The sequence below is a fragment of the Chiloscyllium plagiosum genome, chromosome 16 (assembly GCF_004010195.1).
Source record: "Chiloscyllium plagiosum isolate BGI_BamShark_2017 chromosome 16, ASM401019v2, whole genome shotgun sequence".
Lineage (NCBI taxonomy): Eukaryota > Metazoa > Chordata > Chondrichthyes > Orectolobiformes > Hemiscylliidae > Chiloscyllium > Chiloscyllium plagiosum.
The window spans coordinates 67,765,596-67,778,596 of record NC_057725.1 but is presented as its reverse complement, the minus strand read 5'-3'; the positions used below and the strand labels follow the sequence as shown (position 1 = coordinate 67,778,596).

Here is a 13,001-nt window from a genome sequence, read left to right as displayed (position 1 = left end):
CACTTTACCAACACCTTCCACCCCGACCTCAAATTTACCTGGACCGTCTCAGACTCCTCCCTCCCTCCCCTTCCTAGACCACTCCATTCTATCTTGGGTAACCGAATCAACACGGACATTTACTATAAACCGACCGACTCCCACAGCTACCTAGATTACACCTCCTCCCACCCTGCCCCCGTAAAAACGCCATCCCATATTCCCAATTCCTTCGTCTCCGCCGCATCTGGTCCCAGGAGGATCAATTCCAATACTGTACAACCTCTGAATGGACACCTCTCAGCTCTGAAACTCCAGGGAAAATAGCCCCAGCCTATTCAGCCTCTCCCCACCCCCATTCACCTATTGTACTCTTTGCTACCTTCTCCCCAGCCCCACCCCACCCCATTTATCTCTCCACTCTGGAGGCTTTCTGCCTCTATTTCTAATGAAGGGCTTTTCCTGAAACGTCGATTTTCCTGCTCCTCGGATGCTGCTTGACCTTCTGTGGATTTCCAGCACCACTCTATTCCAACAGTGGCCTAACCAATGTCCTGTACAACCACAACATGACCTCCCAATTCAGGAAGAAGGGCTTATGCCCGAAACGTCGATTCTCCTGTTCCTTGGATGCTGCCTGACCTGCTGCGCTTTTCCAGCAACACATTTTTAGCTCTGATCTCCAGCATCTGCAGCCCTCACTTTCTCTACAAGAGTCAGGATGTCATGTTTCAGCTTTGTAAGACTTTGGTTAGGCCACACTTAGAGCACTACGTTCAATTCTGGTTGCCACATTACAAGAAGGAATTAGAAACTTTGTAGAGGGTGCAAAAGAGATTTACCAGGATGCTGCCTGGATTAAAGGATATGAGCTGTAAGGAAAGGCTAGAATAACTAGGGTTGTTTTCTCTTCAGCTGCGAAGGCTGATTGTGGACTTAATAGAAGTCTATTAAATTATGAGATGCATAGGGTAGATGGTCAAAATCTTTTTCCCCAGAATTGACATGTCAAATACTAGGGGGCATGCATTTGATGTTATGGGGAAAGATCAAAGGAAATGTGAGGGGCAAGTTTTTTACACAGAGGGTGGTAGAAATCAGTAACGCACTGCCAAGGGTGGTGGTGGATGCAGTTACAACAGCATTTAAGGGACTTTTAGATAAGCACATGAATATGCAAGGAATGGACAGATATAGATCAATAGCAGGCAGTCGGGATCATAGAGTCATAGAGATGTACAGCATAGATACAGATCCTTCGGTCCAACCTGTCCGTGCCAACCAGATATCCCAACCCAATCTAGTCCCACCTGCCAGCACCTGGCCCATATCCCTCCAAACACTTCCTATTCATATACCCATCCAAATGCCTCTTAAATGTTGCAATTGTACCAGCCTCCACCACTTCCCCTGGCAGCTCATTCCATACACGTACCACCCTCTGCGTGAAAAAGTTGCCTCTTATTTGGTGTCATTTTCGTGGGCCAAAGGGCCTGTTCCTGTGCAGTAGAGTTCTATGTTTATGTAAGTTTAAGGTGAGAGGAGAAAGATTTTAAAGAGTCCTGAGGGGTAATTCTATCTGACAGTGTGTAGTGTGTATCTGGAATGAGCTGCCAGAAATAAGAGAGGCAAGTACAATTGCAATTTAAAAATTTGAACAGATGCATGGATAGGTAAGGTTTAGAGGAATATGAGCCAAACGCAGGCAAATGGGACTAGTTCAGTTAAGGAAACCTGGTGGGCATGGACAAGTTGGGGCAAATGGTCTGGTTCTGTGCTGTATGACTTAATGAAGGGTCTGTTTCGTGCTGTACATCTCCATGACTCTATCTACTTACCTCATAAGTAGCATAGATGACACTTGCTAAACGGGTTTTTGTGTATGTAGTACCGCATTGTTCAAAAACTGCTTCTACAGTACCATGCCTGGCCATTTTATTGCTCTGCAAAACAAAAAAAACGTAGATTATTCCATAAAATATATATTAGCTTCACTCCTTTCAGCAATCATTTTCAAATGAACAAAACATGCAAATTACTGAGTTTTTAAATTCATCACAGGATTTGAATAGCTATACCAGCATTTATTATATATCTTTGACTGGTCTTCAGCAGGTGCTGATGAGCTACCTTATTGGACCACTTACAGTGTTGTTAAGAAGGTATTGGCTGAGTTTTGACTTGCAGCAATGAAGTCAATAACTCCAAGTCAAGAACCTTAGGGGGCCATAGTTGGTGGTGTTTTTCATGCATCTGGTACTTTTGTCTTTCTAAATGTTTCAGATGTCACAGCTTGAAAGACAGTGTCAAAGGAGATTTAGTGAGTTGCTGCAGTGCACTGGCATTGGAGATGGATGGAATTAATTTTGAAAGATGTGGATGAAGTGCCAATCAATCAGGCTACTTCGGTCCCGGATGATGACTAATTTGTTGAGTGTTGTTGAAGCTGCCTTCATCCAAGCAGGTAGAGAATATCTCATCTCACAACTGATTTATGCCTTGTAGGTGTTGGACAGGTAAAGGGGAGACAGGAAGTCAGTCACTCCTCACAGAATTCCTACCCTCTGATCAGCTGTTGCAACCACATTATATATATGGCTAGTCCAACTCCGCTTCCAGTCAATGGTCACCCCAAAACGCTAGCCATTGAGGGATTTGATGATGCTCGTGCTATTCATGGTCAAAAAGTGATAGTTTGGTTCTCTCTTGCTGGAGATGATCATCACTTGCCACTTGTGTAGCAAGGATATTACTTGCAACAGATGTTGTTCCAGGACGTGAGAACTAGTGAATTTATATTGAAGATTTCCAACCATCAGCAAACATGCCCATTTCTGACTAATGATGGAGAAAAGGTTATTGCTGACACAGCTAAAATCCCCTGCGGAACTCATGCAGAGATGGAACTAAAATAATAGATCACCAAAAGCTAAAGCCATCTTCCTTTGTTCTAGATATGAGTCTAACCAGTGAGGGAATTTTCTCTTCAAATTCCATTGATTTTAGTTTTGCTAGGACAACGTGATGCCACACTTGGTTAAAAGCTACCTGATGTCCAAGGCAGTCACTCTCTCCTGCCATTCTGAGTTCAGTTATTCTGTCCATGTTTGGACAATAGCCTGAAGCCAAAAGACCATATGAGCTAAACTGAGTAGCAATGAGCAGGTTATTGGTGAGAAATCAGCATTTGACATAACTCTCAATGACCTCTTTGACTACTTTGCTGATCATCAATTCTTGAGATAAGGGGAAAAAATTAGAGGGAGAAAGAGAGAGAGCAAGAACGACACTTAAATGTTACAATTGAATCAACAAAGTAGGCTAATCAGAGGTGAAATAACTGAAGGATCATCCAGTGAGGCTTTGTGGGTGGAGCTAAGAAATAAGAAGAGAATGGTGACATTATAGGGGTTGTCCTATAGGCCCTCAAATAGTCAATGGGAATTAGAGGAATAAATATGCAGGAGACTGGGGAGACTTGCAGGAGCAACAGGATTGTCATAGTAGGGGATTTTAATTTTCTTAACATAGACTGGAACTGCCATAGCATTGAGGGCTTAGATGAGGCGGAATTTGTTAATTGCATTCCAGAAAGTGTCCTCAAACAGTATATAGAGGGCCCTACTCAGGAAGGGGCAAAAGTTGATCTACTCATGGGAAATACGACAGGACAGGTGAGTGAGGTGACAGTGGGGGAAGCACTTTGGGACCAGTGACTATAGTTCTATTAATTCTAAAATAGTTATGGAGACAGACAAAACTGGCCCCCATCATCAAGTTCTCAATTTCAGCAAGGCAAATTTTGATGGAATTAGACAGGAGCTTTCAGGGGTTGATTGAAGAAATCTGTTTGCAGGCAAAGGGACCTCCAGCAAGTGGGAGGCCTTTAAAAGTGAGATAGCTAGAGTCCAAGTTCCATATGTTCCTGTGAGGGTGAAGGGCAAGTTAGCAGGAATAGGTAAGCCTGGATGACAAGAGATATTGAGGCTTTGACCAGGACAAAGGAGGCACGGCTCAGGTACAGACAGCTGGGATTAAGGGAATCGATCGAGGTATATAGGGGATACAGGAGTTTACTAAAGAAGGAAATCAGGAGGGTGAAAAGGGGACACCAGATAGCCTTGGCTGAGAAGATTAGAGTGAATCCAAAGAGGATCTTTATGTAAATTAACCAGAAAAGAATAACTAAAGAGAGAATAGGACCCCTCAAGGACCAATGTGGACATGTATGTGTAGAACTGCAGGAAATGGGCATGGTCCTCAATGAATATTTCTCCTCTGTATTTACTGTGAAGAAAGACATGAAGACTTGGGAACTTGGGGAAGTTAGTGGTGATTTCTTGGGGTCAGTCCATATTACAGTAAATGAGATATTAGATGTATTAGAATGTATCCAAGTGAATACATTTCCTGCTCCTGACCAAATATATCCAACATCACTGCAAGAGGTTAGACATGAAATTGCGGGGGCCCTGGCTGATACTTTTGCATCATTGTTAGCCACGAATGAGGTCCCGAAATACTTGAGGGTAGCAAATGTTGTGCCCTTATTCAAGACGTGCTACAAAGAAAAACCTGGGAACTATAGACCAGTAAGCTTAACATCTGTGGCCGTTCGATTACTCGAGAAGATGCTGAGGGATAAGGTGTTCATGCATTTGGAAAGACGGGGTTTGAGTAGGAATAGTCAGCATGGCTTTGTGGTTGGGAGATTGTGCCTCACAAATTTATTAGAATTCTTTGGTGAAGTGACCATGAAGATTGATGAGGGCAGGGCAGTAGACGTAGTCTGCATGGGGTTCAGTAATGCCTTTGACATGGTTCCGCATGGTAGGCTGCTCTGGAAGGTTAAATCGCGTGGAATCCAGGGGGAGCTGGCAAATTGGATACACAATTGGCTTGATGGTAGGAAGCAGAGGGTAATAATGGAAGGATGCTTGTTTGACTGGAGGCCTGTGACTAGATTTGTGCCTCAGGGGTCGGTGCTGGGCCCACTGCTATTTGTTATCCATATCAATGATTTGGATCAGAATCTACAAGGCATGATTAGTAAGTTTGCAGATGACACTAAAATAGATGATATCATGAACAGTGAGGAAGATTATCAGAAATTGCAGCAGGTCCTTGATCAGCTGGGGAAGTGGGCCAGGAAATGGGAAATGGAGTTTAATATCGATAAGTGTGAGGTTGCATTTTGGAAAGTCAAATCAAGGTGGGAATTTCATGGTGAATGGTAGGGCTTTACATAGTGCAAAGGAACAGAGGGATCTTAGAGTTCAGATGTACAGTTCTCTGAAAGTGGAGTCACAGGTAGACAGGGCAGTGAAGAAGACTTTTGGCACACTGGTCTTCATCAAGTCACGGCATTGATTATATAAGTTGAGAAGTTATGTTGCAATTCTACAAGATGTTGGTGAGGCTGCACTTGAAGTAATGTGTTCAGTTTTGTCCACCTTACTGTGGGTAGGACATTATTAAACTGTTAAGAGTGAAAAAGATATTTATAAGGATGTTGCCAGTACTCAAGGGATTGAGTTTACAGGGAGAGGTTGGACATGTTAGGACTGTTTTCTTTCCAGTTTGGGAGATTGAGGGGGCATCTTACAGAAATACCTAAGATCATGGCAGACATGGATAGGGTGAATGCACTCAGTCTTTTCAAAGGATTGGGGAATTAAGGACCAGAGGGCATCAATTTAAGGTTAGAGGGGAAAGAATAAAAGGGAACCTGAGGGTCAAACTTTTTACACAGAGGGTGGCATGCATATGAAATGAGCTGCCTGCGGAAGTGATTGAGTACATTAATAACATTTAAAAGGTGTTTGGACAAATACAAGGATAGGAAAGATTTAGAAGGATATAGAGGAGAAAGTGAGGGCTGCAGATGCTGGAGATCAGAGCTGAAAATGTGTTGCTGGAAAAGCGCAGCAGGTCAGGCAGCATCCAAGGAACAGGAGAATTGACGTTTCGTGCATAAGCCCTTCTTCATTCCTGAAGAAGGGCTTAAGCCCGAAACGTTGATTCTCCTGTTCCTTGGATGCTGCCTGACCTGCTGCGCTTTTCCAGCAACACATTTTCAGCTTAGAAGGATATAGGCCAAGTTCAGGGAAATGGGGTTAATGTGAAAGGACATTTTGGTTGGCATGGACCAGTTTGAGCCAAAGGACCTGTTTCAATGACTCTATAAACAGATAATGAGACTTTTATCTTGCCAACTGGTCTCATTATGAATACATGTTGAATGCTAAAGTTTATTTTTGATGACAGAAAACGATTTTGAAATACTCCTGACTCATAGCTCCCATCACCAAAGGGAAAATTTAGTCCATTAACTTTGATTCTCTCTTCACAGATAGCAGATACTGCTATGTCAACTGAGTATTCCCATAATATGCTGGTGTTGTGTAATTTTACTGAAGTATTTTTTCTTCTCTGAGACAGTAAAGGCATCTAAAACTTCACCCAGCATTACCAACTGGTGCTTCACATTCGGTCAAAACTTACCCCAACAAGTAGATACTCGCAATCACCATGGAATCTGTATGTTCTTTCATCAAACGTCGTCACAAATGAGCCTCCTTCGATTGAACAAGTGCCAGGACATTGAATGTCAGAGCAGTCCCATTGTGCTCCAACACATATGCTACAGAGAAACATTAGTTTTTAATTTTATTGAATTCATACAAATGCCATCAAAATAACACCTAAAGTTATGAGAAGACTCTCATGCAATATTTCTCCAATAGGCTTAGTGTGAGATTTAAAAGAGAACTAAGGGGCAACTTTTTCATGGAGAAGGTAGTATGCATATGGAATGAGCTGCGAATATGTGGTGGAGGCTAGTACAATTACAACATTGTATTGGATGGATATATGAATAGGAAGGTTTTAGAGGGATATGGGCCAAGTGCTGGCAAATAGGACTAGAATAATTCAGCACATATGGTTGGCATGGATGAGTTGGACCAAAGGGTCTGTTTCGATGCTGTACATCTCTATGAGTCTATGACTGTGACAATTTGCTTGGCTCTGTTGTAACACTGCTGTGGCTTGAATAAGTGTATCTTGCCCTTTTGTTTTTGAAGCAAGGTTGAGACAGAGGCGCCAAGCAACCCAATCAAAGCCAACAGAATAAACTGCCTGAGAGGCCTTACAGCTTTTTAAAAAAAAGAATAGAATCAGCCTGAATGGGTAGGGTCAGTTCCCACAAAAACAGGATTTTAAATTTTAATTTTATGCAAGTCTTGAAGCTGAACGTGGAAGCTCTTCATCCTCCTTCTGTTACAGCTAAAAACTGGAGTTCTCTTTCTGCTACGTACCAGAATTGCATGTGAGACAATAAGTTTTACTAAATTTGTCTTTACCAAGGATGTTACTATATTGGAACAATTAATTAGTAGTAGTTAATATAACTATTATTTTGTTAAGCATTTCAATAAAATACAGTTAAGCCAATTATTGTCTGTTTATTTCATCTGTATTTTAACTGCCGTGTTAAAATAAAGACTGTTTGGATTAATGTGAATAGTTTGACCAATCAAACTGCATCTGTAACACAATACCATACAACTACCTTCAAAATAAGAAAAAGTTAGAGCGTATACCATCTTTTTATTAGATTCCCTACATTGTGGAAACAGGCCCTTCGGCCCAACAAGTCCACACTGACCCTCCAAAGAGTAACCCACTCAGACCCATTTCCCTCTAACTAATGTACCTAACACTATCTGCAATTTAGCATGGCCAATTCACCTGGCCTGCACATCTTTGGACTGTGGGAGGAAACCGGAGCACATCTTTGGACTGTGGGAGGAAACCGGAGCACCCAGAGGAAACCCAGGCAGACACGGGGAGAATGTGTAAACTCTACATAGACAGTCACCCGAGGCTGGAATCGAACCTGGGACCGTGAGGCAGCAGTGCTAACCACTGAGCCACCATGCCGCCCCATTTTCTTAGTATATTTTGAGTGGGTTCGGTCTGTAAGCTAATAAGAAATAAATACTTCGGCAAAGGGCCCAGCAATCACTTCCCAAGCTTCCCATGATATCTGGGATACACCTGATCAGATGGATGTCGGTTTGCTCGCTGAGCTGGAGGGTTCATTTCCAGATGTTTCGTCACCCTACTAGGTAAAAAGTTGCCCCTTATGTCTCTTTTATATCTTTCCCCTCTCACCCTAAACCTATGCCCTCTAGTTCTTAGACCCCATCTACCACCCCCTGAGAAAAAGAACAGGAAACGACATCACCACAGGAAATGACATCACCGACCCAAAGAATCCCAAATGTATAAATACAAAGCAGGCATTATCAGCGGTGCTTCGCCCAGAGGCCCACTGAAGATGTTACCTAGTAGTGTGATGAAACATCTGGAAATGAACCCTCCAGATCAGCAAGCATACACCCAGAACCTCAACCTGAGCTACAAAACTTCCCAAAAGATCAATGTCTACTTCTCTAGGTTCTCTAGCTTCTACATCCTTCTCCACAGTAAATTCTCATGCAAAATACTTGTTTAGTATCTCACTCATCTCCTACGGTTCCACACACAGGTGTTGTTGATTTTTAAGGGACCCTATTCTTTCCCTAGTTACTCTTTTGCCCTTCATGTATTTGTAAAATCTCCTTGGATTCTCCTTATTTGCCAAAGCTGTCTCGTGACCACATTTAGCCCTCCTGACTTTCCTCTTGAGTATATACCCACTGCCTTTATACTCCTCGGGGAGGTTCACTCAATCCCAGCTGTCTGTACTTGCCATTTTCCTTTTTTTTGATCAGAGTCTCAAGTTCTCTCATCTTGAGCACTGCTCTTCAGTGATGAATGCATAATCCAGTTCTCCATGACGCTGAACCATAGTATTGTGGCTATGTGGGTGTTGAGCTTCAAATGCACACATGAACATACACACATTCTCTCTCACAAACGCGCACATACACTCTCTGTCACACATACGCACACACACACGGGAATTATTTCATTCAAGATTCATTTCTGTCAAAAAACAGTGGTACCTCAGATCTGAAGTGCACTGTCTAACCTGAGATGCCACCTCTTGCACATTGATAAAAACTTTAATTATCTAGGGAAAAAACTTGAAAGGAATCTCGATTTTGCATTTTGATCAGCAGTCTACCTCTTAACTGATTAAAGCATTCAACAAGGGCAGCTAGCTTTAAAGTCCAAAGATGTGCAGGTCAGGTGAATTAGCCATGCTAAATTGCCCGTAGTGTTAGGTAAGGGACTTGTTGGGCCGAAGGGCCTGTTTCCACACTGTAAGTAATCTAATCTAATCTAATCTAAACTTCCCTCACTTCCTGCTCAAATAGGAGCAGCCACCTATCCAGGAAATGTGGCAGACACGCTGCCTTCAGTGAGACTGAAACTTTAGGGTGTCAAGTCTCCCCTCCACAGCATATTTATGACAAACGTTCAAGACATTGAGAACAAAATGGTTGAATTTAAAGCGAGACTCAACTTCCAAAGGGAATTGAAGGACTGCTGTGCGATATGTTTTACCGAGGCATAGCTCACTTCTGTAACATCTGACTATGCTTTGCAATCTGAGGGTTTCTCAGTTCACAGAATGGGCTGCTCACATCCTCTGACAAGGCAAGGGCCATGGGGTCTGCCTCCTAACCAACACCTCCTGGTGCTCAGACGTAGTGACCCTGGCAAGTTACTGCTTCCTGGACCTCAAATATTTTACAGTGAAGTCCAGTCCTTACAAATTGCCTCAGGAGCTTACTTCCACTATTGTGGCAGTGGTCTATATCCCACCGCATGTGAAAGTGAAGAGTGCATTTGATGAAATTTACAAAGCTATAAACAATCTTCAGACAGAATATCCGAAGGTCTTGTTCATTGTAGCCAGTGATTTCAACCAACGTTAAGAATGTGCTACCAAAATACCACCAACACATTTCTTATCCTACCAGACGTCTGCACATTGTTTACCTTTGCTATCCAGCCATCAAAGATGCTTACAACTCCATCTCCCAACTGCAGTTTGGAAAGTCAGATCACAACACTGTGCTCCTCCTTCCAGGTTGCAAGCAGAAATTGAAGCATGAGGGCACAGTACTGCAATTAATGCACTGTTGGTCTAAGGCAACAAAGATCTTCAATAGGATTGCCCAGAGTCAGTGGACTGGTCCATATTCCAGAACCAGAAATCATGGATGAACCAAGAGATCCATTCCCGACCAAGCCCAGGTCTGAGGCAATCAGGTCTTGTGACCCTGACTTAGAACAGAGAACATTACAGTGCAGTACAGGCCCTTCGACCCTCAATGTTGTGCCGACCTGTGGAACCAACCTAAAGCCTCTCTATCCTACACTATTCCATTTCATCCATATGTTTATCCAATGACCATTTAAATTCCCTACTACTGTTGCAGGCAGTGCGTTCCATGCCCCTAACACTCCACGAGTAAAGAAACTACCTCTGACGTCTGTCCTATATTTATCACCCCTCAGTTTAAAGCTCTGTCCCCTTGTACTAGCCATCACCATCCGAGGAAAAAGGCTCTCACTGTCCACCCTATCTAACCCTCTGATTATCTTATATATCTCAATTAAGTCACCTCTCAACCTTCTTCTCTCCAAGGAAAACAGCCTTAAGTCCATCAGCCTTTCCTCATAAGAACTTCCTGCCATAGCAGGCAACATCCTAGTAAATCTCCTCTGAACCCTTTCCAACGCTTCCACGTCTTTCCTATAATGCAGTGACCAGAACTGTGTGCAATACTCCAAGTACAGCCACACCAGAGATTTGTACAGTTGCAACATGTCCTCATAGCTCTGAAACTCAATCCCTATACCAATAAAAGCAAATACACCATATGCCTTCTTGAGAACCCTATCGACCTGGGTGGCAACTTTCAGGGATCTATGCACATGGACACCAAGATCTGTCTGCTCATCTACACTGCCAAGAATCTTACCAGTAGGCCAGAACTCTGTATTCCTGTTGCTCATTCCAAAGTGAATCATCGCACAATTTTCCACATTTTGCTCCGTGTCCCACTTTAACCTGCAACACCCTTTGTCACTATCCACAACTCTACTGACCTTAGTATCATCCACAAATTTACTAACCCATCCTTCTATGACCTGCTCCAGGTCATTTATAAAAATGACAAACAGCAATAGCTCCAAAACAGATCCTTGTGGTACACCATAGAGTTAAAGAGATGTACAGCATGGAAACAGATCCTTCGGTCCAACCCATCCATGCCGACCAGATATCCCAACCCAATCTAGACCCACCTGCCAGCACCCGGCCCATATCCCTCCAAACCCTTTCTATTCATATACCATCCAAATGCCTCTTAAATGTTGCAATTGTACCAGCCTCCACCACATCCTCTGGCAGCTCATTCCATAATTGAACTCCAGATGAACATCTCCCATCAATCACCACCCTCTGTCTTCTTTCAGCGAGCCAATTTCAGATCCAAACCGCTAAATAACCCTCAATTCCATGCCTCTGTATTGTGTGCAAAAGCCTAGTGTGGGGCACCTTATTAAACGCCTTACTGAAATCCATATACACCACATCAATCTCATCCATCTGTTTGGACACCTTCTCAAAGAACCCAATGTGTTTTGTGAAGCACGACCTATACTTCATAAAACTGTGTTGACTATCCCTAATCAACTTATTATTTTCTAGATGATTATAAATCCTATCTCTTATAATCTTTTCCAACTCCTTATCAACAACCAAAGTAAGGCTCACTGATCTATAATTGCCAGGGTTGTCTCTACTCCCCTTCTTGAACAAGGAAACAACATTTGCTATCCTCCAGTCTTCTGGCACTATTCCCATAGACAATGAAGACATAAAGATCAAAGCCAAAGACTCGACAATCTCCTCCTTGGCTTCCCAGAGAATTCTAGAATCAATCGCATTCAGCCCAGGGGACTTACCTATTTTCACATCTTCCTGAATTGCTAACACGTCCTCCTTGTGAATCTCAATCTCATCTACTCCAGTAATTTGTATCTCAGTACCCTCCTTGACAACATTGTCTTTTTCCAGTGTGAATACTGACAAAAAATATTCATTTAGCGCGTCCCCTAGCTCCATGGACTCCACGCACAACTTCCCATTATTGTCCTTGATTGGCCCTAATCTTTCTCTAGTCATTCTTTTATTCCTGATATACCTAAAGAAAGCCTTAGGGTTTTCCTTAATCCTATCTGCCAATGACTTCTCATGTCTGCTCCTGGCTCTTCTTAGTTCTCTCTTTAGGTCTTTCCTGGCTAACCTGTAACTCTCAAGCGCCCTAACTGAGCCTTCACGTCTCATCCTAACATAAGTCCTCTTCTTGCCCTTGACAAGAGATTCAACTTCCTCAACAAACAATGGCTCCCTCGCTCGATCACTTCCTCCCTGCCTGACTGGTACATACCTTTCAAGGACACACATTAGTTGTTCCTTAAATATGCTCCACATTTCAATTGTGCCCATCCCCTGCAGTTTCCTTCCCCATCCTATGCATCCTAAATCTTGCCTAATGGCAACATAATTGCCTTTCCCCCAGCAATAACTCTTCCCCTGCAAGAACTCTTTTCCATCGCTAAAGTAAACATAACCGAATTGCAGCCACTATAACCAAAGTGCTCACCTACCTCCAAATCTAAAACCTGGCCAGGTTCACTACCCAGTACCAAATCCAATGTGGCCTCGCCCCTTGTTAGCTTGTCTACATACTGTGATGGAAATGTGTTGCTGGAAAAGCGCAGCAGGTCAGGCAGCATCTAGGGAACAGGAGAATCGACATTTCGGGCATTAGCCCTTCTTCAGGAATGAGGAAAGTTGGTCCAGCAGGCTAAGATAAAAGATAGGGAGGAGGGACTTGGGGGAGGGGCGTCGGAAATGTGATAGGTGGAAAGAGGACAAGGTGAGGGTGATAGGTCAGACTGGGGGGGGGGCGGAGAGGTCGGGAAGAGGATTGCAGGTTAGGAAGGCGGTGCTGAATTCGATGGATTTGACTGAGACAGGGTGGGGGGAG

The 13,001-nt window shown here is 43.2% G+C and overlaps 1 protein-coding gene across 1 annotated transcript in view; it reads right to left on the bottom strand.

The window, feature by feature from the left end:
* Positions 1-13,001, bottom strand: part of LOC122558127 (mucin-6-like) — a 187,827-nt gene that overhangs the window by 27,232 nt on the left and 147,594 nt on the right. The window contains exons 11-12 of the mRNA XM_043706446.1: positions 6,484-6,622; positions 1,818-1,922 (exon numbers count right to left, since the gene is read on the bottom strand). Of these exons, the coding sequence (XP_043562381.1) occupies positions 1,818-1,922; positions 6,484-6,622 (244 nt within the window). The remainder of the gene's footprint in view (positions 1-1,817; positions 1,923-6,483; positions 6,623-13,001) is intronic.